The sequence below is a fragment of the Camelus ferus genome, chromosome 17 (genome assembly GCF_009834535.1).
Source record: "Camelus ferus isolate YT-003-E chromosome 17, BCGSAC_Cfer_1.0, whole genome shotgun sequence".
In the NCBI taxonomy this organism is placed as follows: Eukaryota; Metazoa; Chordata; class Mammalia; order Artiodactyla; family Camelidae; genus Camelus; species Camelus ferus.
In genome coordinates, this window is record NC_045712.1 from 8,148,384 (window position 1) to 8,171,029 (window position 22,646).

The window sequence follows — 22,646 nt, forward strand, 5'->3', positions numbered from 1 at the left end:
TTGATATAACATGACTCATTATAATTGAGGCAAACATTCAAAACTTAAAAAAAAAAAAAAAAAGGAAACCCACCAGAGGCCTAATATTGGGGGAACAGAAAAATTACAAACAGACTTACATTTAAGAAATAGGTATGTGATAATACAAAAGAATATGCAATGGGAATAGCTAACATTTTCAAACCCTCTCATATGCCAGGCACTGTGCTAGGCACATAAATACTAAAGTGTGTCACTTCCTTTTTCCCTTACCCTGTGATACCACCATCATCATCATATAATAGCTAATAAACAAAGACTAGGGCACACTGTATGCCATGCCATCTGCTAAGCACGTTACGTGGTCTCAGTATGTTCAGTTCTTGTTGTTATCACCTACCTGTCACTTCCTACCTATTAGGAAAGTATAAGGATACTGATACTGATCACTTACATTTATTGAGCTCTTATAATGATGCAGTTGATGGATCACATTTATCCCTTATTTCATTTCGTTTTCACACACGTTGTTTCATTTAGTTTTCTTAGCAACCCTCTGAGGAGGAAGCCATCATTATCCCCATTTTACAGATGAGGAACCCTGAGGCTCAGAGCTGCAAAGTAACAGAGAGCCAGTGAAGGAGCCCTGATTCAGATCCAGATGTGTCTCTCGGGTTGTCAAGGGCTACGCTCCACACGCTCTCAGATTTTAGAAGAGAAAGTGAAATGTGGACCACAGTGGTCCCCGCTTTGGAGGGGAGATTGTAACTTTGGCCTTGAGTGAATAGGTAGTGAGACAGGGCAGAGACAGTCCTGCAGGAGGGAAGGCAGAAGCTGGGACGCTGGTGGATGTTCCTGGTTTGTGTGACGTCAGGAAAGAAACCTGCCTGGTTAGAATTCAAAGGTGAGAGCGCTGAACAGGGAGACTGGGTTCAAATCACAGAGAACCTTCCATGCTTTTCAGAGGGATATGGACTTAATGAGACTAGCTGTTCGTGTAGGAAATCAGTTTAGGGCCTTTGAACACGATGATGGGGAAACTGTGGCTCTACAGAGAAACATCTGGTAGCAACATGCCCTGTTGTAGGCTGGTCCTCACAGCACTTTTCTCTCTCAAAGCCTCCAGGCTCCTAGCAGGGACCCTGGGCGGGTCTCTGGTAACTAAAACTGCCCTGTGTTTTCCCTTCACAGCTCCCACTGCCCTATCTGCATGTAAAAGAAAGGAAATTAAGACGAATTTTATCTGACAGAATGCTTATCCAAACTAGGCTGCTCCACTAGGGAAAAAGAAGTTTGAAATCTACTATTTCACACAAACTGATTGATGAGAGATCAATGTACAAATCAGGCCGGCAGTTAATTAATTTAAAAATGACTTAACAGCTGGAAGCACTTAGTGCTGGGATAAGATTTTGGGGTTTTCATCAGCTTTAAGGGAGACCATGAACCCCTGAGTCAGGAAAGGTGGGGTTCTGAAACCTCGGTCTGTGAAGAAAACACTTTGAAGCTCCCTCGGAACTCATCTGACCTGACTCCCTCTCCCTCTCCAACTACCTTGATGGGAGTCTATTAAACAGACCAACCCAAGGGAAAACGGAGGGGAGGTTGCCATAATAAGATCATAAAAGCACCATTACCATGGATCATTGGCTAGGGCTTGGAAGTACTTTCATTACGGTGAATTGCATCTATCAGCTCAGAAACATTTTAGAAGTAAACAAATGAGTTACCAGTTTACCGCCTAGGATTCTTCAAGTGAGAGTTTATCCCACCCGAAGTAATTTTCCAACAACTCCCCCACCCCCAAGCCTATGCTGTCCTTTTTTGTTAATTCATGGACCAAATGTTGATGATAATTGTGTTTACACTTAGCAAACCCAAGCTCTGCCGAACTGTGCAAAGGGCAAATGACACCAGCGGGTAGAGACCCAGCTGCTGTAACGTGAATGCTCAATTTGATGGCCATTTCTCTTATGGTGCGAAAAATGGAACCAGCCACTGCCATGACTCAACATACAGGGCAGGAATATTTATAACATAGTCTCCTGTTTTTGGAAAATGTGTTTGTAACTGTTTTGTCAATGGGCACCGATTACTCAAAGAGGTGCATGTATGGTCAAAAAAATAAAGAAAGAAACATGAACTAGGAAGCAGGAGAGACATGACCCACTCCCAGCCCTGTCTCCTTTTTCCCACGACATGAAATCTTTCAGATTCTCAGGTTCGTCATCTGTAAAGCAAGTTAGGTAAATTAGAGTATCTGAACACTCCTTTTGTTTGATCCATGAGCTCATCTCAGACTGGCTAGATATTCAAAGCACTTATCCAAAAGTTAGTGCATTTTTTTGTTAAGACTTGCATGTGCTTGAGAGAGGGGATTCAGATTTGCCTAAGATTTTATCTCTGGCACATGCAAAAAGTGCTCTATCCCCACAGGTTTCAGAAACGCTGGATTGCACCAAGTTGCACTCGTGTCTTCTTGCAGGACTTCTCAGGGCCTTTAATGTGTTGATACGAATTGTGACTCCTTAAGAGGTCTCCAAAGAATCACATGATCATAAAACTCAGTCTTTTTCTACGAAGAAACCCTCATGGGTAAATGCTGTGCCAGAGCCCTCAGCCTCTAACGTTAGGCTCACCCTACTGAACTTTCTGCCTAAAAATGCAAGCAAGGTGCCTTTGGTCAGCTGCTTGTGAGAACAGAAGTACTAGTCTTATGTTAGAACTCTGACAAGTGAACCTGCAGAGTAGAATTTTGATCGCCTCTTTCCTTTACCAAAAGTAACAGCTCTTCTGAATCTATTCTTTAGGGAATCCCTCTGAAAAAAGTACCCCTAAACAAAAAATCTGGATTGTATCTGTTTTCTGCCATTTTGTTTTTAAGTCTTAATCTCTGAGTTGAAGAGAGAGAAGAGGTTTTAAGATGAGTTTGAGGAAAATACACAACATAATGATTGTTTCTTCCGGTTATTGGCTTTCTACATTTTTTATGGCAATATTTAAATAAAGCATGGAAATAGGTAGAGAAGCTATAATAATGAAGTTTTTGGCATCAGACCAACTTAGGTTGAGACCCAGCTCTACTACTTAGAAGTCGTTGTGATTCTGTGTTAGGCTCTCCAAATCTCGCTTTCTTTATCCGTAAAATGGGGATTATGACAGTACCTGTCCCATGGGTAACTGGGGCTCTTATAGAAGAGGTATTGAGATTTATTGAGCACCAATCATGTGCAAAGCAGAGAGAGAGCCAGCTTTACATTTAGAAATGAAGACTCTGTTAACTGGTCTGTGCCTAAAATTCCTATGTCTGGATACCTTATCATTTCACATCCTTTCCCTCAGTATAAAAATAAATATGATCCAAATTTTGAGGAGAAAAACAAATTGCTAAATGAAATTTACTAGTGTGGGATAGCAAATAAATGTTGATCTAAAATAATAAAAAGTAAGTACCTAGCCCTGTTTTTTATTTTTTAAAAAAGCTCTTTGCTATATGAGACTTTCTCTTTCTCTCTGGAAAGTTATCAAATATGCCACAGATTTGCATAACAATCCCTTCCTATTAATGAAAAACATGATATATAAGTTTTAGCCTTAAGGCCCCTCTTCAATGCTAAAAATGAATATTAAATACATTCAGCATTATAATGAATAAAACCTAAATCTTTGAGAACCAAATGTTCACCCTGACCCCTCATATTATTTCAAATGTATTTTATACTAATTGTTTTAAGAAAACTCTTTCTCCTGGATTAATATTTCAACTATTTAAAAATAGGTAAACTTTATTGTACATTATCACTTGAATAGACCAAATAATTTTAGTGCCTCCATAGACAATTGGCTTTCAAATTGAAGCATGGTGATTTATTTTTAAAAATAAAGAGGAATCATCAGCATTGAAGTGGATTAAAATAGATGTCTTATTTAGAATTATAAAAGCAATTCCATTTTTCATGTCACATTTAAAGCATGGTTATTATTTTAAAAAGATATTTCAGACTGATATTATGGGTTTCTTAACAAGAAAAGCCACCGTGAAATAGTACAGTGATAAAAAGGATGAAGGGTGAAAAAGCAAGCAGAATATCTATTTTACTTGTTTTGAATCCATCTAAGTGAAAATCATTTACACAAAGGCAAATGGGACCCAGCTATGAAATTACCAGGCCCACCTATTATGCTGTAATAATTAATTAGAAGTCATGCAAAGATGAGACACACCAAAAAAGTATGTCCTCAAGCAAGCTAGAATCACTTTTAAAACTAGAACTTCATATACAAGAGTCATGAAAGTGCTCTTCGTTTACATACGGGAGAAGAGGTTTCAGGCTCCCAGTTCAAGGTGGCAGACCAGAGACACACATTGTCCTTCCACCTCAAATTCTACCGACAATCATTTCTTGAGCGCCTGCGGTGTAACAGACAATAGAAATGAAAAGTACATATAACAAGGTGGACGTGATCAGGGGTCCATCAGGAAGCTAGCATTTGGGGCAAATTCCCAACCTCAGGAAGCGGATGAATTAAAATGATAAACCAGAGGGAACATCAAAAATACAGTCCATAATAGGCCCAGGAAAATCTGGTGGTAATAAATTTGCCCTGAGGAGCTGTCAAGAAACTCCAGATCCTCTTCTATATTATCCAAAGCAGGAGTCGGCAAACTTTTCTACGAAAGGTCAAATAATAAATGTTTTAAGCGTTATGGGCCATACAGTCTCTCTCTCAAAAACATTCCTCGCAGTGGGAAAGCGGTCGCAGACAACACGTAAACAAGCGTGGCTGTGTTCTAATAAAACTTTATTCATAAAAACAGGTAGCACATCACAGTTTGCCAACTCCTGATCAAAAATTTTACCACTGTGGCTGTATTATATGAAATGGACAAATTTAAACAATTTAATGAGACTCTATCTGGCCAGAATTTCAGTTCTTTTCTGTACCCCAGCATGCCTGGTGTCGATCTGTTATGAAAGGTAAATCCTGGTGAGGAATTTGGGCATTTCCTTTTCCACCCTTTATCTCACTCAGTAATAGGCTCTACCTGTTTCACTGCTTCAGTGAATCAGTTCACTTTCCTCTCTCTTTACTGCCAACAACAGTAGCAGAAGCCCCCTGGGCCACGGCAGTAGCCTCCTATCCAATCCTTTCTCATCCACCTATCCATCCATTCAATTTCTTCTCCACATTTTGAATAATTTGTTCACCGAATATTTATCAAGTGCCTGGGAGGCACTGGACTTAAATTGGTGAAAAAAAGACTGTCTTGAAAAAAATCCCTGGAGCTTATATTCTGGTCTATGTGTAAGGAGGTTGTGGGGGCGGGGCAAAATATATAAGTAAATAATGGGGGGCTAGAAGGTGCCAAGTGCTGGAGGAAAAAACAAAATATGAAAAGGAGTAGAGTGAGGGACATCTGGAGCGCTGGGGCAGTCGCACATTTATCAGGGTGGTGGGGAGAAGCCTCACTGAGGTGAGAGCTGAGTGAACACTTGAAGGAGGGAGGGAGGCAGTCGCGTTCCTGCTGATTTGGGGGAAAAGTAGTCCTGACAAAGAGAACTTTCAGGACAGATGTTTCACTGTGGGAGCGTGCCTGTGAGTTCTGGGAACCTCCAGGCGGCCACGTGGCTGGAGCAGGGCTGGCAGGAAGACAAGCTGTAGTCGTAGTCGGTGAAGTGGAAGACCTGAAGTCTCTGGGAGGAAAAAACAAGAAAGCACTGCAGGGCTTGGAGCAAAGGGTCTGACTTACAATTTCAAAGAAGAGCGGAGGCAGCTGGGGGGATGACAGGATGTAGGGGACAAGAGTGAGACCCCTGGAGGCCAGTCAGGAGGCAATGCCAGGAATCCAGGCTGGAGATGATGATGGCTCAGAACAAGAAGAGTGGCCATGACGGAGAGCAAAGTGGTCAGATTCCAGATAGACTGGACATGAGATGGGTGGGGGGACAGAATTTAACCCATTTAACCACCCGACAGTGGTAATCATGAAACATATGTTGAGATGCAGCCTTCATCAGCCTGGGTCCCAGAGTGACTTGTAATGACAGGTTTCTATCTCCCAGTGCAGCTCACTTCAGTCACGTGTCCCCTGAGTAGAGTGGCAGGTCCCCAGGTAAAATATTGATCCCTCTAGTTTTTTGATGAGTATATTGAATTGATTCATGTACAGTAAATGTGTCTACATTGTACATCTCTTCCTTGTGCCCTGTCTCCAGATTATTGATCCTCTAACTGATCCTCGATTACTGGGTGCCTGCTATATGCCTGTCACTGTGCTGCGTGCCAAGAGAAGTGTGTGGGAAATTAACACAAGGATCCTAATCGCAAGGAGTGTATAATCTAATCTGATGGAAGACAGAAGAAAACGCTATCAGTGTTGGCTGAAATTATCAGAGGGTAGCAAAGATTAAGGCTCAATAAGCGATAATGCTAACAGGGCTCCCAGTATGTTCCAGGGACTTGGCTGAGCACTTGACTCTCTTCAGACCCCATGGATGTTGTACACCATGGGGCTGGTATTTTATATCTATTTTGTTAGTGAGAAAACGGGCTTAGAAAAGTTGAAGCAGTTTGCCCAGTGTTCACTGAGAATCCCAATCCAGGCCGGTCTCATGCACACACGTGGGGTCTGTGGACTTCCCTGTGCTCCCTCTCCAGTCACCTGAGCCTTGATGGTCCAGCTAGAATATGATTGGTAGTCTACACTCTGAACTACATGGTCTGCTTCTCCTTCTACAGTAGTCCCAGGGTTGCATTGCTCATGTGGCAGTATTAACAGTAAGAGAACAGAATAGCTAATCTACTCTTCAATTTGTATTTCAGTAATGGCCTTCCTAGCTGATTTTTACCGACTAATTAAACTCAACCTTTCATCTTTCCCTTTATAAGAAGGAACTAACTTTCAGACTTCAATTTTCTAACTTGGCTGCAGATGCAAAGATCTGTCGTATCAGAGGCCTTCATTTCTCCTTTAAAGTATTAAAACAATTACAAGCAACAGCAGGATCAAAAGAAACAACATGAAACCAAACCAACCCTATTTTTAAGTGTTTCCAACCTTGTTTCAAAACAGCCTTCTGAGGACTGTTTCCCAAACAGCAATGTATGAAGCCATCTACTTCTGAAAACTGATTTTCCTCTGTGGACGCATCCTGTTTTCTATGCTCGGAGAAGCAGGGAATACCCAAGCTGGCATTCAGTAGTAACAAGTATGAAATAGACTATTAAAAAAAAAGTTGTAGGAATTTTAAAATCCATGTTGACTGGTTTTTACATTTACCCGGCAGCATTCCCATGCTAGCGTTGGCATGGAGACTGGAAAAGGAAACTTTCCACCAATCTGTCACTTGCTACTGTTTCCACTTATTTTACTGTGAATCCAATTTTAACAATTTTTTTAAAAAAAACTTAAGAGAGTTTGATTCCTTTTTATTTTCTTTTTTGAGACATTTCTGAAACATGAAAACATGCATGAGAAAAAGGTTTTTGAAATCAGTCAAAGATTTGGTTTTCCAAATATTCAGCTGTTTAACATTCGGATAATTGCCGGCTGGGTTTTTTTTTTTTTTTTTCTCTTCTCCCCCACATTTAGTCTGAATGCTTTGGCATGGGGGAGCCCCACAGTCTGAAAGTAACTTTGTCCCGACTCTCCTCACTGCATTTATTAGAAAGGCTGAAAGAGGCATCTGCTTTTCAACAGTTTGTGGTCCTTACGGGATGAGGGAAAGCCAGAGTTTCTGAGGTTTCAGGAAGAAAGTTGGGCTTCCCGAAACTTCAGTGGAAGCAAGTTTGGCGTGGTCCCGCACAGGTATTCTTGAAATCATTTTCGTTTTGGAAAAACAGGCTGGGATTCTCGGAGCTAGGCTCGGGGTCAGAGGTGGAGGACTAATCTGTAGGTGACCTAGAACCCGTAGGCACTCAAGTCACGTTTACACGAGTGCAATGCATCCCAGTAACGCTGCATCTTACGTACACTGAAAGGTGATCATCTTGGGCTAGAAAGTCAAAGGAGAGCTGCCTACCTAGAGCTTACGAGGCCTTAGGCTGGCACCTGGAAGCCAGGGGAATCTCATTTTGCTTTGGCACCATCCTAAAGCTGGCGCATTGTTAAAGGGAGGAAATGCATGCGAGGAAAATCACAGAGGAGAGAGGGTCGGGAACAGATGTAAGCAGAAAGGGACAGCATTTAGAATGAAAGAAAGAAATTGGACTCCCACAGCTGGAGGGACAAACCCCTCAGTGTCGTCAGGGATATGGGATGAGGAGTCATTCTGCCCTCCCTTTGTTCCTTTTCCCCCTCTTCCACGTTTCCAGGGTGTGTGTTTGATGTCTGTCTTTTCTGTTGGGTTACTGGACCCTGAGGACATGACCCAGTGGAAGTAGATAGTATACAGCGGGCGCTCCGAAAAGACCCGCCAAACAAATGAACCAACTCAGTGGCTCTTGTCCCCTCCCTTACTCCCCCGCCCCGGTGAGCCAGCCCCCCACCCCCACCCCGCGCGCCTAGCACGTAGTAGGCGCTCCTGAAACATCTGGAGAGCAAATGAGCTGCAAGTTTGGGGCGCTGAGCACGTGGAGCTCGGGAAACCAGGACAGCAAAGGAGGGTGTCTCGGATCACAAAAGCGATGCGGGCGCGTGCGGAAGGCGGCGGCGGCGGCGGGCGGGAGGCGAGGGGCCCGCGGGGAGCGGAGCGCTGCGCAGGGGGCGCTGCCTGCGTGGCGCCCGGGGCGGGGGCGCGGAGGGCCGCGGCGGCACGTGCGCGGCTGGGACGCCGGCCGGGCTGCCTGGGCGCGGGGGGGGGGTGTGTCCGCGCCGTGGCCCCCGCGCGTGCGGCCGGCCGGGCGGCGGCGTGAGTCACGGCGGGGCTCGCCTTTATAACCGCCGGCAGGCTCGCGCCAGCCGTCCGCCCGCCGCTCGGCGCTCCGCGCTCCAGCCCGCGCGCCCCTAACGGCCCCCGAACCGCCACCCAGGCCCGAGGGCACCATGAGGAGCCCGCGCTGCGCCCGGTTGCTGCTCCTGCTTCTGCTGCCGCCGCTGCTACTCACGCCCCCCGCCGGGGACGCCGCCGTCATCACCGGGGTAAGCGGCCCCGGGCGCACCTGTACGCCGGGGATGCGCGCCTGCCACGCGCTGTGAGGGCTCCGGAGGGGGACCGCGACGGGGAGGCGGGGGACACCTGCCCCGGTCGCCCCCTGGCGCACTTGGAGAATGCCCTGCTCGCAAAGCAGCGGGCAGCGGGGACTTCGGGCGCGCCCAGGAGAAGTGACCGCTGTCTCACCCCACCACCTTCATCACCACCTTCTCCCGCTTGCTTTCCCCTCTCTCCCCGTTTGGTCTGTTTTTCTCTTAAGCTGAAAGAAGTTTCCTTTCGGGATCTTCTCAAGCACTTTTCTCAGTACCTTCAAGTCTCCTTAAAATTTGAGGGTCTCTTCCTGAAATGTAAAGGGGCAAGACGAATACCCCCAAATCCAGCGGGTCTTAATTCTGTAATCAAGGAGTTTGCTCCCCAAATGCAGCCTCCGCAGAAACCCTTGCGAATAACTTGATCTGAGGCCAAGTTATGTGCACTTTGGAAAGCAATATGAACAGTTCCTTCTGGGGTCCAGGTTGGTTGGTTGTTTCCAAGCGTCCTGAAGTTCTCCCTGTAAAAGTTTTCCACTTCGGCATAATAACGGAGTAGGTTGCCATGTAGATGTTTCAGTTTAGATAGATGTCTTCCTCATTTTTGGAAGTAGGAACTCGTTCAGTTCTCTCCTGCTTCCACCAGCAATTTTCTTTGTGTGGATCTGAAGGATGAGTTTACAGCACAGGATTAAAAAAAGTCTTGTCTACTTTACACCAACAATGGAAAAACCGCTACTATTTCCTGGTTGTTCAAGTGCTTTACTCTTCTTTTAAGTCTGAAATTATTTTACACTTCCATTAAACCATTTCAAATATCTCAGTGCACAGAAGATGGCTGAAATAAAATTTCTGTGTTTGAAATGATGATACATAACATAATGAAATAAAATTTAAATTTAAGGGAAATGGCACTGTCTTGAGAAAATTAAGCTCCGTTGTCTCTATGTTAATAGGCTTACAGCTTTTTTAAAGTCCTTGTACTGTAACAGTCTTTTGTGACAGCCAATAGACATTTGGGTTACAGCCAATAGATATTTAATTATAAGCATTGAGATATTTACTAGAATAGATTTTTTAAAATGTATTTGAATATCTTTGTCAGTCTGTGTGGTTGAAAAAAGTTTTTACAGGTCTTTCTAATACATGAGAATTGAAACATGATTAGTTAGGTTTTTTGCCCTCCTTCTTCCCCTGCTGGCTCATTTTAAATTTCTCCTAATCCTCTGAGCCCAAAATTCCTTTGTGATAGAAGTATCTTTTTGTTCCATTCACAAGACAGCACTATCTGAATAGATCTGCAGTGGGTTCAAGATGAAGGGCATTAGGAAACAGCTGTCTAATTAAAAATATATAAACCTATGCAATTCTTTGTAAATATTTTCAAGAACCAAAGTGTTTTTGTTATAAAATGAAATTTTATCACACTGTTTTTCTGTTAAAAGTTTAGACTGGGCTTACTATATAATTCTCTGTGTTGTTTTTGTTGTTGTTTTAAATCAAGTGTTACAACAACAAAAAAAAAGAATGAAAAAAAATTTCTCTAAAACAACATGGCAATAAAGAAATGTAATGTTTCCATGACAGGAACCATCTGGAGTCAAATGAAAAACTCAGTAACTTATCTAAATTTATCATCTCTGGGATGTTAAACATCCAAGTGATTGACTGAGTTTTAAGAGATACTGGCTGGATTTTGATTGTCTTATTAAAAGAGCTAGTGGGACTTCGAAATTCCTGGTCTTGAGTATCTGTTGAAATAAAATATTGCCCGAAACCTTCACCTTAAATATTTACTTTTTTTGGTAATATATGTAGTTATTTAAAAGTTGATTTATATGTCCACATAGATTTGTTAAAACCATATTGGAAAAGATTGTATACTGAACAACTCACTTATGGAATGTAATGGCTACATACACGTGATTTCTGGCATACAGATAAAAATTGGAAAGTGGAAATGTTTAGGTATTTTCTTATAAATGTCCAAACACCTCAAGATGAAAATTGTAGTTTTCATCCAGATACTGTTTTAAATAGCCTGAGGAAAAAATTCTAATGGAGGGGGAAAAAAAACTCTAAAGCAAGAAAGATTGTTGATCACATTTAATGAAAAATAATAAATGAAGGTGTGCCCACATATTTATGTTTCAAGAAGTTATAGCTGTCCCCAAAACTAAGAACTTTGAAGACGTGTTTTAGTTGTTTCTATTAAATCTACATTTAAATTTGTGTCTAAATTATAGACTTTATAGTTCTTTCATACATAACACAGGATGTCTTTACCTTATTGCTAGCAAAACAGATTACTGCACAGTACTCAAACAAAGCATCCTATTTATGGTTGGTTCCTAGGAGAGAACAATAGTTCTTCAGATGTATTTTCATGCAAATAAGTTTAGACTTCATTATTTACTTAGTCAAGTATGGAAATCACTCCGAAGTTGATTCTTTGATTATACGTATTTACAATTTTTATATTAGAACAAATGCCTTGAGTAATCACTGTTGATAATTGCATCTGTCATGTATATTTCTAAATCTGATGAATCTTATAGAATAATTCAGCTAATTTTGTAATGTACACATATGTACAGTAATTTCCTTTTTGCAAGTTACTCATATGAAAAAAAAAAAAAGTAATATAAGGTGAAAGTCTTGGACTGTCCATTCTAACCTAGGAAATTTCTTTCTTTCAGAAGGAAATGGTGAAAATCAAGTCAGTGGTGTGAGAAACATTGAGTCTTGTGACCAAAATGCAAATATTTAAAGGGAAAATGAATTGTACTTTTAAAATTTACATCAGTGCCTTTATGGGTCTGGAGCATTTCATGCCAGATTTAGAGACCATTTAAATCCCTTCTTAAAATTGGGCCCAATATATTCTGCAGTTAATAGACATACAATCTTGTGATTTGATTTATGTAGTTCCTAACAGCTATTTATGGTAAAAGACTAATAGAGACTCATTCTTCAAGTTCAAAGCCAATTCAGCCATAAAACACTAGAAAAAGAGCTGCTTTTGTTTTTTCTTTAAGTCTTGTATTTAGAATTTTCACAATGTGTGGACCATTTTTAGGCTATTTTTCAACAAGTAGGAAAATCTCTTCCGATCAGGTTTTATTGTAAATATGTTCAAGTGAATGAAGATTACAGTTCTTTTTTATATGTGTGATTATTAAAATCATAGTGGTTGGATATTAAGAGAACATTTTCTTTTACTGCTAATTTTAGATCCCTGGAGCCTGAGTCGTCCCCATTATCTGTATTTATCTGTCTGTCTGTTGCATTTCAGGCCTGCGACAAGGACCCCCAGTGTGGTGGAGGCATGTGCTGTGCTGTTAGTATCTGGGTTAAGAGCATACGGATTTGCACACCAATGGGCAAAGTGGGAGACACCTGCCATCCGCTGACTCGTAAAGTTAGTGTATATATTTGTATTCATGGTGGTTCTCTTACATTGCAATGTCTGTCCCCTCTGAGTAAGGCCTATATGACATGAAACGCAAGGTAACATGCTTGAAATTGGAAGTCAGAGAAGATGACGGTGGAAAGCCGCCTCCTCTCTCCTCTCCCTTTTCATTGTAAAGAATTGTATCCTTTACCATCCTTCTTCTACTGAACATTTGCATATCATGGCTCTCGTAGTGTTAGACACATTTCATAAAAATAATTTGAAACATGCATATTTGCTTAAAATTTTTTAGGATATACAGATATCCTAAAATTTTTTATACATAAAAATAAAATTTAATTTATATGTATTATATAAATAAAATACCATGTATGTGTCTTTGCAGAAATCAGAGTATAAAAGTTCATGAAAAGAGGGTTAATGTCAGACCCACTGAAAAGGCAGAAATCAAGAAGTTTGTGTTTTGGTCTTTTTGCAGAAAATCATTCATGATACATTTACTAGTTGTATCTTAATTTGAAAGTCCTATGTTTTGGCTCTGTCTACAGGACACATGTTCACAGTCCTAGAGGTTGATGATGTTTCGCTTTCCAATTTATTTTATTATGTAACAGCTCAGTGTCACAGTGACCTAAAACAGCACTTTTGAAAAGGCATAGACAGGAAGCGGCAGGACCGCCGGTTTGATGGCAGGACTGCGCGGGGCTTTAGAGGCTGTGTCCCCCGGGGGGTTGCATGTGCCCCTGTGTGCAGGGCCAGGCAGGTCTGCGTTACTTCTGGAATGGGTGGGTGGCAGACAGGAGGGAGCAGAGAGGCGTGTGGAGCCTGGAGAGCCCTTGCCCTTCGGGTTAAAAACGTCTGAAGCGCAGTGTGGTCCCAGCCACATCCCCCAGGGATGCCAGGTCGAGGGTGCCTTGGTCTCTTCGCCCCACATCCTTGTTTACCAAGTGGTTACGGGAGGTCCACGGCTGCTGAGGGCCACATCCCAGGCCTGGTGGCTTGATGGAGGCGAGTTCAGTCCTCTGCAGTGTTCTCTTGTCACATCGTCTACTCTCATCCCCAAAATAGGTTGAATGTTTTCAAAGCAAACTGAATTCCGTCTTCTACCTTTTTTTTTTCCTCTGCGCATGTGGCTTAGGGTTCAAAACTGTAGTAGAGCCAAACATCTTTCCTGCACTCCAGTCACAGATGACAGTTCATATTTTGACTCTCTCAAAAGGACATAAGGAAATAAATTGGCTTGGGTTTTACCCTGTGCGCTGTAATGGGGACACTGGTGGTTGGGACCCATGTGAAGACGGAATTTGGCTGTCCTGTGGTTTCCTTGAGAAATGCTTCCTGTTACATTTAGACCACTGCCCCTCCCCCAGGGTTTTACTGTTGGAGACGTGGTGTCTTTCAGCATGATATGCACCTTTTATTCCTGGCCATTTTGAGACAGGAAAGGGTTTTAAACCGTTGGTTGTCTGTCTCAGTGCCTGACTGCCGCCCAGGGGAGGTAAGGCTGGCCCTTTGGCATTGATCTCAGTTTTTTTCATCAACCTTATCAAGCATGAGTCATCTTTTGTGATTTGAGTCGCTGTCGCTGAGAAGTTTACTGTTAACTCAGCCTTCTCCTTTAAGAATCGTGTTGTCTTCGTCCAGCTTTAGTATAATCTTACATGCTTTAGGTCCTAGGATCACGAAGCCACTTTGCTGAAATGCGTGAAGGGTGACAGTGTCTGGGGAGCTATTTTTGTGTAAATAGCAATAACGGTTGCCACTTGTTGAATGCCGTGATGTAGCAGACACTCGAAACCGAATGTTGTGTATGTGGTTGTCGTTTAATACAACAAGCCTGCAAAGCGCGTTTGTTTTGGTCACATCTCTGTACGACAGCATTACAGGCTCCGTAACTGGCCGAGGTCACTGGGCGTAGGTCAGAGGGCAGGCTCTGGCTTTCGCTTCTTTCTGACTCTGTCTTCTGTGTGGTCCTAACCACACATGTATTCTCTCCTCCTTCTGTGAAAGCTGTCTTTGTGCTTTATTTGAATATTTTTTAGTGCAATTAACCAAAGCTGGTTTGTGTAGGGAAGGCATTCGCTGAGATGAGGGATTAACAGTTCAGAGCTGGAATTTGTCTCATCCTGCAGTTTCGATGAGTTTTCCAAATCTGAGACGTTTTGGAAAGAGAACCAGATTCTGTTTCCCCAGTTCCTATAGTTTTTCTCATTCAGGTTTAGTGCCAGGTCAGTTCTGAAAGTAAAGTCATTCTCCCAGAAACCCAGGTATATCTCTGTGCTGGGTTTTTTTGTTTTTTTGTTTTTAATCATAGTTTTAATAACGAAGTTTGTAATAACAGATTATGGCTTTCATAGTAGAAATAAGTGATGAAAAAACTGGAGTACTAAAAAGTAATAAGATTTTAATCTCAGATCTGAACCTACCCCCTATTTGGATGTGCACTTGAAATATGTTTTTAGAATGCAGTGTTACAGCTTTTCACATTGAGTATTTTTCTGTCTTGAAAACATTTTCAAAGGTCATTTCAAAGACCTATTTTTAGTCCTAGAGTTGTCACTTGTTTCTGGATGAACTTAACCTGTCCTGGTGAAAACCTGGTTCTTCCAGAGTCTCTTTCAACTATATTCTGTTCAAAACAACTCAAGTAAATAATTTGTTGTAAATATATCCTGGTGAAACTCCACTTTAAACTTTCTGGCTCATTAGTAGATGATAAAAATGTAGATAGACACTGTATGGATACATTCATTACTTTTTTCCTCCCAGTTTTCTCTTTGTTTTGTTTTGTTTGAAAAAAAAAAAGTGGATTAATTTCAATTGTGGTCACAAGGATTAGTGTTTGTAAACACAAGGCTTTGAATAGGTGAGGACTATACCTGTTCAAGATTTGAACTTTCTGCTCTAGTTTGGCTTAGACATGAATCACAGTTGTTTGTTTATTTTGAAAAAGTGAGCAGTATTTGATGAGTGAAATCGAGACCTGTAGATAGGAATTGGTGGCCACTGAGTTCAGTTTACTGTTTTATTTCAGATGTATCAATTAACTTACAGAGTTCACAGCCACTGCTAGGCTATGATTTTGTAATTTTAAAGTGTGAAACGTCACATTTGATAATTCAAAATAGAATGAAATGTGAGTGTACCTAAGAAGAATAGGTGCGTGTTTTCTAAACACATTTTCAGGCAAATAATAGTTTTAACATGTATTAATTTTCAATGGTTGATTTTTTTTCTTAACAGTTCAGAATGTATTACTAAATCATATGTCTTCTGGGAATACCTGTGCTGTACAGCAAAGAAACACTAATTTCTATTAATATCCACACTTCCGGAGTTTACAAAGATTAACTTTTCCCATCCTCTTCTGATTACTCATTGGCTTTGCAATTTGTAATTACGTGACTAATACTTTTACTGCTTATATTCTATAAAAATTTTTAAATTTAAACAACTATGTTTCCTTCAAAAATTAATCTTGTTTTAAACTTTTGTCCCATTTTTATGTTAACATTTTTAGCATTAGTTATTTTTATTTTTTAGCTATACCTTGAAACTTGACTAATACATTTTCCTTTTCTGAAGAAAAAATTTTCAAATTAAAACCTGGGTCTTGTTTGTGTGAAAAAAAAATAAAAGGAAGATTTTTAAAAATTATTGGCTGTTCCTGTTTTAGAACCAGCCTGTGAGGAAACATTATAAACATAATTTCAGAATAGATTATCACATTTAAAAAATACTAACTAAACTATAACTAACATAGCTTCAATATTTAGCAAAAGATGGACAGGAAGAAAGCAAAATATGCTAATTTTGTCATCTTTCCTATCACGGATATCAAGAGCCACTGTTTCAGTTTGATCTCCCAGGGCAGCTTCATGGCTATGATTACAGGTTCAGGTTGGCAGAGAGACTCCTAAGACATAAATGTGCTTTAGTCCAGTACAGAGTCTGTCAACCTGGGCTCTTCTGACATCTTAGGCTGGGTAACTCTGTTGTGGGGCTGCCCTGAGCACTGTGGGATGTTTAGCAGCATTCCTGGCCTCTGCCCAACTAGATGCCAGTAGCACCTCTGTCCCAGCTGTGACAACCGAAAACGTCTCCAGACATTGCCCCGTGTCACCTGGGCGGGGGTAGGTGAGTGTTGGAGGGGGCTGGAGTCACCTCGGTTGAGCGCCCCTATCTAATGCTTCACTTAGCCTCACAGGACGCAGCGTCCTCGGGAACCCACCGGCTACCCGAGCACACAGCTGCTTTTGCCCTCTCATCCGCCCAGGGTGCTTGTGGCTGCCACACATGATTGCTGGGGTGTGCGTGGGGTCCCCTTGACCCACAGAAATTACCACTGTCATTTCTTGCAAATCTTTTGTGCCCTCCTAATCCCAGGAGTTCAAGGCCTGCATGCCAACAGCTCCCCCACCCCAAGTGCAGCTCACACAACCAGTGAGACTGACCCACTGCTCCCTGTTTTTCTTTACTTTTCCTGGGGACACAGTTCAGTGGGAGGCCCAGGTTCCTATCAGGTCCGCCTCCATCAGCCCAAGCCCCAGGTTAACCCTAGACTCACAGGAGGGGAGCAGATAAATAATTGTGTTATTTAGCGTTGTGTGAATATATACCTAGCCCCCCAAAACTTAGAAGGATCAGTTTAAAACTTTACCAGGTTAAGATACAGTGGCCCTCTTCTTAGTTATTAAAACCAGAAACTGCGGGACTGTGGGACTTGTCATTTTTGTTGTATCCATTATTATACCATTTGAATTTTTTTGAACTGTGTACTTCTGTTGAAAAAGTTGTAACAAAACTGGCTCTCTTTGTAAATCTGAAGATGCATCTTCTGGGAACACTTCTCCTGCACTTGTGACTGTCAGGCACCTTCTAGCTTTGTTATACCGTGGACGTAGAGCCGGAAGCGACTGGGCCAGTTACGACCCTGACAGGTGTCTGCAGAGTGTATCATGTCTGTGTGGTTAAGAGCTCAGAGGCAAAAAGGAAGGCGAAAACAGCTACAGACTGGCCCAGTGAAGAGAGGCTCCAGGGAGGGAGGGAGAAACACAGGCTGGATCTTGAAAAAGGATAAGAATAAGAAAAGTACATCCAAGTATAAGGGGGCCTGCAGGTCAATCTAATCACTCCATTAAATTCAATGCGGACACATCTACGTTGACTCTTACAGTATCTTGGTGCCCTGCATAAGAAAAACAGTAATAAAAAGATGTTTTGAAGGTTTCACAAAAACACAGACTTGTGATCTCATTGCCAGGGCCCCTTCTAGACCCCAGGGGGACCCTACGTAAGCAAGAACTTTGGCTTTCAGACTTGGTGGCATTGATCAGAGGTGGCTGGGGGGCTGAGGCTGAGGGGGAGCCCCAAGACCTGAGAAGATCACCTTTTTGCCTTCCAGGGAGTTCACAGCTGATGGTGGGGGTGGGAGTGGGAGATAGGCATTTAACAAACATTTCTTTGAGTGTGTCCTGCATACCAGGCTGAATGCTATGCTCTCATAAGTAACCGTCCTGTTCTTCCAAGAGCCTGGAGTCTGGGCCTTGGTGATATGTGGAAGAAGCTGGAGCCGAGTCTGACGGTGACATGTTCCTTTTCTAGCTGGGCGACCTCAGTCAGGCACGTTCCTCCACTTTTCAAGAGGCAGCCACTTAGCTTGTGTCACAACGAGGCATAAATCTGGCCCCCGGCTTTGGTGTGACATTCACGCATGATGCCTTTATGAGGCCTGGCCCGTGGCGGGCCGCCAGCCTGATTTTTCTTGTCTGCTGCTTTTGCTGACAACCCACGTGCCAGGCCAAAGAGTGACCGCTGTGTCGAGATGCACAAAGCATGGGAGTGAAACCACGAGGGCGCTGCTTCATAGCTGAAACTACCTTACTGGGCACATGTCATTAGAATTTAAGTTCGTGATGAGCAGAGGCCTTTCCTGTTTTGTTCATCGCTGTATCCACAGCACCTGAAATAGGGCCTGATGTGTTGGCGACACTCGATAAATGTCTAGATAAATGTCTGTGGAATGAATGGATAAAAGAAAGATGCTCAGTGTTCTCTGTGTATATGCTTATCATAGTTGGAGTTCACTTATTCCAGACTCCTTTTCCCTGGATGTTGCTGCCTGTGTTAGTTTTTCTCAACCTTGGCACCGTTGTTATAGAGCAGATAGTTCTTTGCTGTGGAGACAGTCCCGTGAGTTGTAAGATGTTTAGCAAAATTCTTGGCCTTTACCCACTAGATGCTGGTAGTACTGCCTCCTTCGCCGACTTGAGACACACAGAAGTGTCTTTGGACATTGCCAGATGTCCCCTGGGGGTGTTGGGGCAGAATCAGCCCAAATTGAGAACCGCTGGTTCGGGCAGTAGTTTGGGGCTTGGTGAGACGAAGCGCTCAGAGTCTTGAGGTCAGAAAGGCTCGTAAAGGTCGGGGGTTATCACATCTCATACGATCCCTGTGTAATTGTCCGAGCCGTCCCTGCTGCGCCCACCTCCTCTGATGTAGTCTCGTTAGCAACAAATGAGCCGGCCACCCGTGGGCCCTTTGACACACACAGTGACAGAACCATTCTAGCACAAGTCTTGCACGGAACCAGCGGCCACGGTGCCCATGTGTAGACACATCGTTAGAGCCTTGACAGCCGGGCTCTTGGGAAAAGACAAAGGAGCTGGGATGGCTCTTCCTGTTCCCCACGTCCCCCCCCCCCCCGCCCTCCTGCCATTTCCCTTTCTTCCCTTAGTGTTTATTGATTTCAACCGTCTCCCTGGCCCTTCCAGAACCATTTTGGAAATGGGAGGCAGGAAAGAAGAAAGAGGAAGAGAAGAAAAAGGAAAAAGGAGGTAAGAAGAACACGAACATGGTAGCATCCAAAGATAAGGCCCAGAATAATTAGCCTTGACCGTTATTGCTACCATAGCCTTGGGTCCATTTTATCAGTTCAACCTGCAAATAAGGTTAGAATGGTTCTGCCACTGTCTGCAGACAGCCTTTGGTTTGATGTATAAAGAAATTATTTCGAAGGCATTTGGGAGGTGCAGCTCAGATTTTCTCCTAAAGTCAGATAAGGTGGTTTGGGGAGGCCTGTTTTGGTGGTCTAGGTAGAGCAGGAGATCCAACACTAGAATGGTACTGAGTGAAGCGTTTGAGCTGGGAAGCAGGAAGGGTGCATCTCCCTGTGGTGTGTAAACTGGAGAGGGATCCCTGAGGCGTGAATCTGTAATGGCTGGCCTCCCTCACATCACCCTGCATCGGGTAGCTTGCCATCCCATTTTGTTGAATATCGACCAACCGCCTCCAGGCCTGGGGTTAAACTTTCTCCCTATAACTTGCCAAGCAGGCGGATTGTCAGAGGGGGCACCATTCGTGGGGGAGGGAGAATGGTTTTTGCTCTTTGCCTCCAGAAAACATGCATGTTGGAGGGTGCTCCCGTTGTCCCCGGCAAAGAGAACCATCGCACCAGCTGCTAGTTGACGCTCCTCCACCCAGCTTCACCCGAGGCGTGAGCAGGGCCCTCCAAAACATCAGTTGAAGGGCTCTTGGAATGAAGCTGACCTTTCACTGCCGGCTCTGCCTAGGCCGGGTTTCCTCTGTCCCATCTCTGCCAGACGAGCAGGCCTCCTTCCCTGATTTTCCTCTTGTTACTTCCTCCTCCTGCCCCATCCAGAATTTCGACTTCTCACATCTTTGCACAGATGTGTGAATTTATCAATTCTTCATTGGCGGTGAGCTTTTATCTGCTGATTGTATTGGTGGGGACATGCCTCTCACGTTATGCTCTCCTCAAGGAACTTCAGCAATGGGATGCGCTGAAAATAATTAAAATAAGAAAAAGTAAAAGGCGGTGTAGATGGCTGGTTAAGAGCTTGGTCTCTCAGGTCCGGCTGCCAGCCAAGCTTCAAGTTCTGGATATGTGACCTTGGGCAAGTGACTAATCTCTCTGTGCCTCAGTCTTTCATCTGTAAAATGGGTATAATTTGCTTATTTGCCATCTTCACAGGGGGGTGTAAGGCTGGGAAAGGGTAACATAAAAAAGTGCGGAGTCTGTTGCTTGATGAATACTTAACACTCAGTAAACACTAGCTATTGTTATTCAGAGATTGCTCAAAAATAGTTTTTTAAAAGAAAAATTTCCTGCTCTGACACAGTTTTCTTTTTGGTTTTAGGTTCCATTTTTGGGGCGGAGAATGCACCACACATGTCCCTGTATGCCTGGCTTAGCCTGTTTACGGACTTCCTTTAACCGATTTATCTGTCTAGCCCGGAAGTAATCACTTGGGGGCAGAAACTTGAAATATGAACAGCCACGTGATGTATGTCAAGTCTCTTGTGATTGTGCCAAACATTTGTTTAAATGCCAGAAAGAAATGCAGTTGCTTCCTCAACTTTCCAAGTAACATATCTCTCTTTGATTTGTAAATGATTTTTTGAACTGAAAGAAGACTTATGATTTGGATAGAAATGTAAAATGCAGGGCATTATGGAAGCAGTTCTCATTCCCCTATTGGTGTTTTGGTTTGGTTTGGCTTTTTCTAACCCCAGTAACTCACCCATTTTCGTAAAAGTGAGGAGAATGGGAATTTGATATTTTGTCTTAGAAACTTTTTTTTTCCTTCAGCACTCTCTGCCCTGCCCTGCCTCACCACATGCACACGTGCCCCTTGGTCTCTTCTCCTCACTCCTCAAAGAATTTTAAGACTTTCATTTTATCCTTCACCATTTCCCTCCCTGACCTTCCAGCATTTTAAAGTGGGGCGGTCCGTATTCTTTACTTTGCCTGCAGAATCACTGATGAGAATCAAGCTTTTTTGCCTGATACTTAAACAGTGAAAAGAATGTGTCATTGGACCAGACACCCCAGACTTGTCTTGTGTGGCGTGGAGGTTGGGGTGCTTCTGAGCTTTCCCTGAATCTGTCTGTGCAGGTGGACTGCAGGTCTGCCGTTTGACTCATGAGCACAGGAAGAATGGAAAGTCAAAGTAGTTTAGGCCAGATACCTAGATTAGGGATTTTTTTTTTTAAGACTTTGCCAATACAATATTGCATTTGTTTCTTTCTCTTTTTATAAAGGTTTTTTTTTTTTTTTTTACAAAAGTCTCATAGTTAGAGGTGTTCCAGAAAATGTTACTTGAAGAGGAAGTATTGATTTTAATCTGGCATAACACTAGTTGCTATTTTTAAATCAGTATTAAGTTGTTATTTAAACTTTACCTGTAACCCAAAGGTCTGTTGTAATGCATTGCCTGACATCCTGCCATTTGTATCCTTACCAATATTGCCGTGTAAAAATTCTGTATCAGAATAAGGACAGTATTGTATATCATTTGATTTATTTTTAATATTATATCCTTATTTTTGTCACAGTTGTCAGTTTTTATTACGAGCGGATTTCTGTCTAGCCCACATTCAAAAATGGGTCGAGACTCCAAAATGGGTAACCCAGCACGAACGATGTGTCCGTTTTCATTTTACACACAGGAAAGTTGTGTTTGCATGAATTTTAAGGTAGTACAATAAATAATGTGTCAATCGGTGGGGTTTTGGAGCATGAAGGGACATGATGACATACAAAACTGACTGTCATCGGGAGTGGACTTGTGGGGTTTCACTGTGCTGATTCAGCAGATAGGAGGGGGCTGCTGAAGGCAGGTGGGTAGGCAGGGTGCTAGGGGCCGGCCCCACGGTGATGCTGATGGAGCCCGGCCTGGAGAAACCCGCCAAGTATTGTAAATGGATTCATCGTTGCAAATAAAACAACTTCTGAAATGTGTTCAACTGCCTAACAGTGGCCTTGCCAACCGTTGCAGAAACATCTGTCCACTTTGTAGCCATTTACCCAGCCAGGGCTTACAGCTGTACATTCCGTGTGACTTTCCCCCTTGGGTAACGTGTCCCAGGGATGTAGGTAGGGGGTTTTGCGGAACTAAGTATCATACTTGGTCATAGAAGGCTAATTTTTGCTTCTGTTTTAGTTTGCTGTTAAAGAAACATTCCTCAGTGAGTTTGCTGAAAACAAAAACAGAGCTCAAGTGAAATTACAAGGACAGTAACACACACATCAGTTTTGCTCAGTGTTGTTTTCACATCATGTTCAACACGTCCTTTTTCATAAGTGGTGAAAACTTGATTGGGTCA

The 22,646-nt window shown here is 42.8% G+C and overlaps 1 protein-coding gene across 1 annotated transcript; it reads left to right on the forward strand.

The window, feature by feature from the left end:
* The first annotated feature begins 8,770 nt into the window (after window positions 1–8,770).
* On the forward strand, window positions 8,771–22,275 carry PROK2 (prokineticin 2). The gene is made up of 3 exons (XM_032458090.1): window positions 8,771–9,061; window positions 12,399–12,524; window positions 20,678–22,275. Exons 1-3 carry the CDS (start codon window positions 8,966–8,968, stop codon window positions 20,780–20,782), a joined length of 327 nt encoding a protein of 108 aa, XP_032313981.1. The 5' UTR covers window positions 8,771–8,965; the 3' UTR covers window positions 20,783–22,275.
* Window positions 22,276–22,646: the final 371 nt, after the last annotated feature.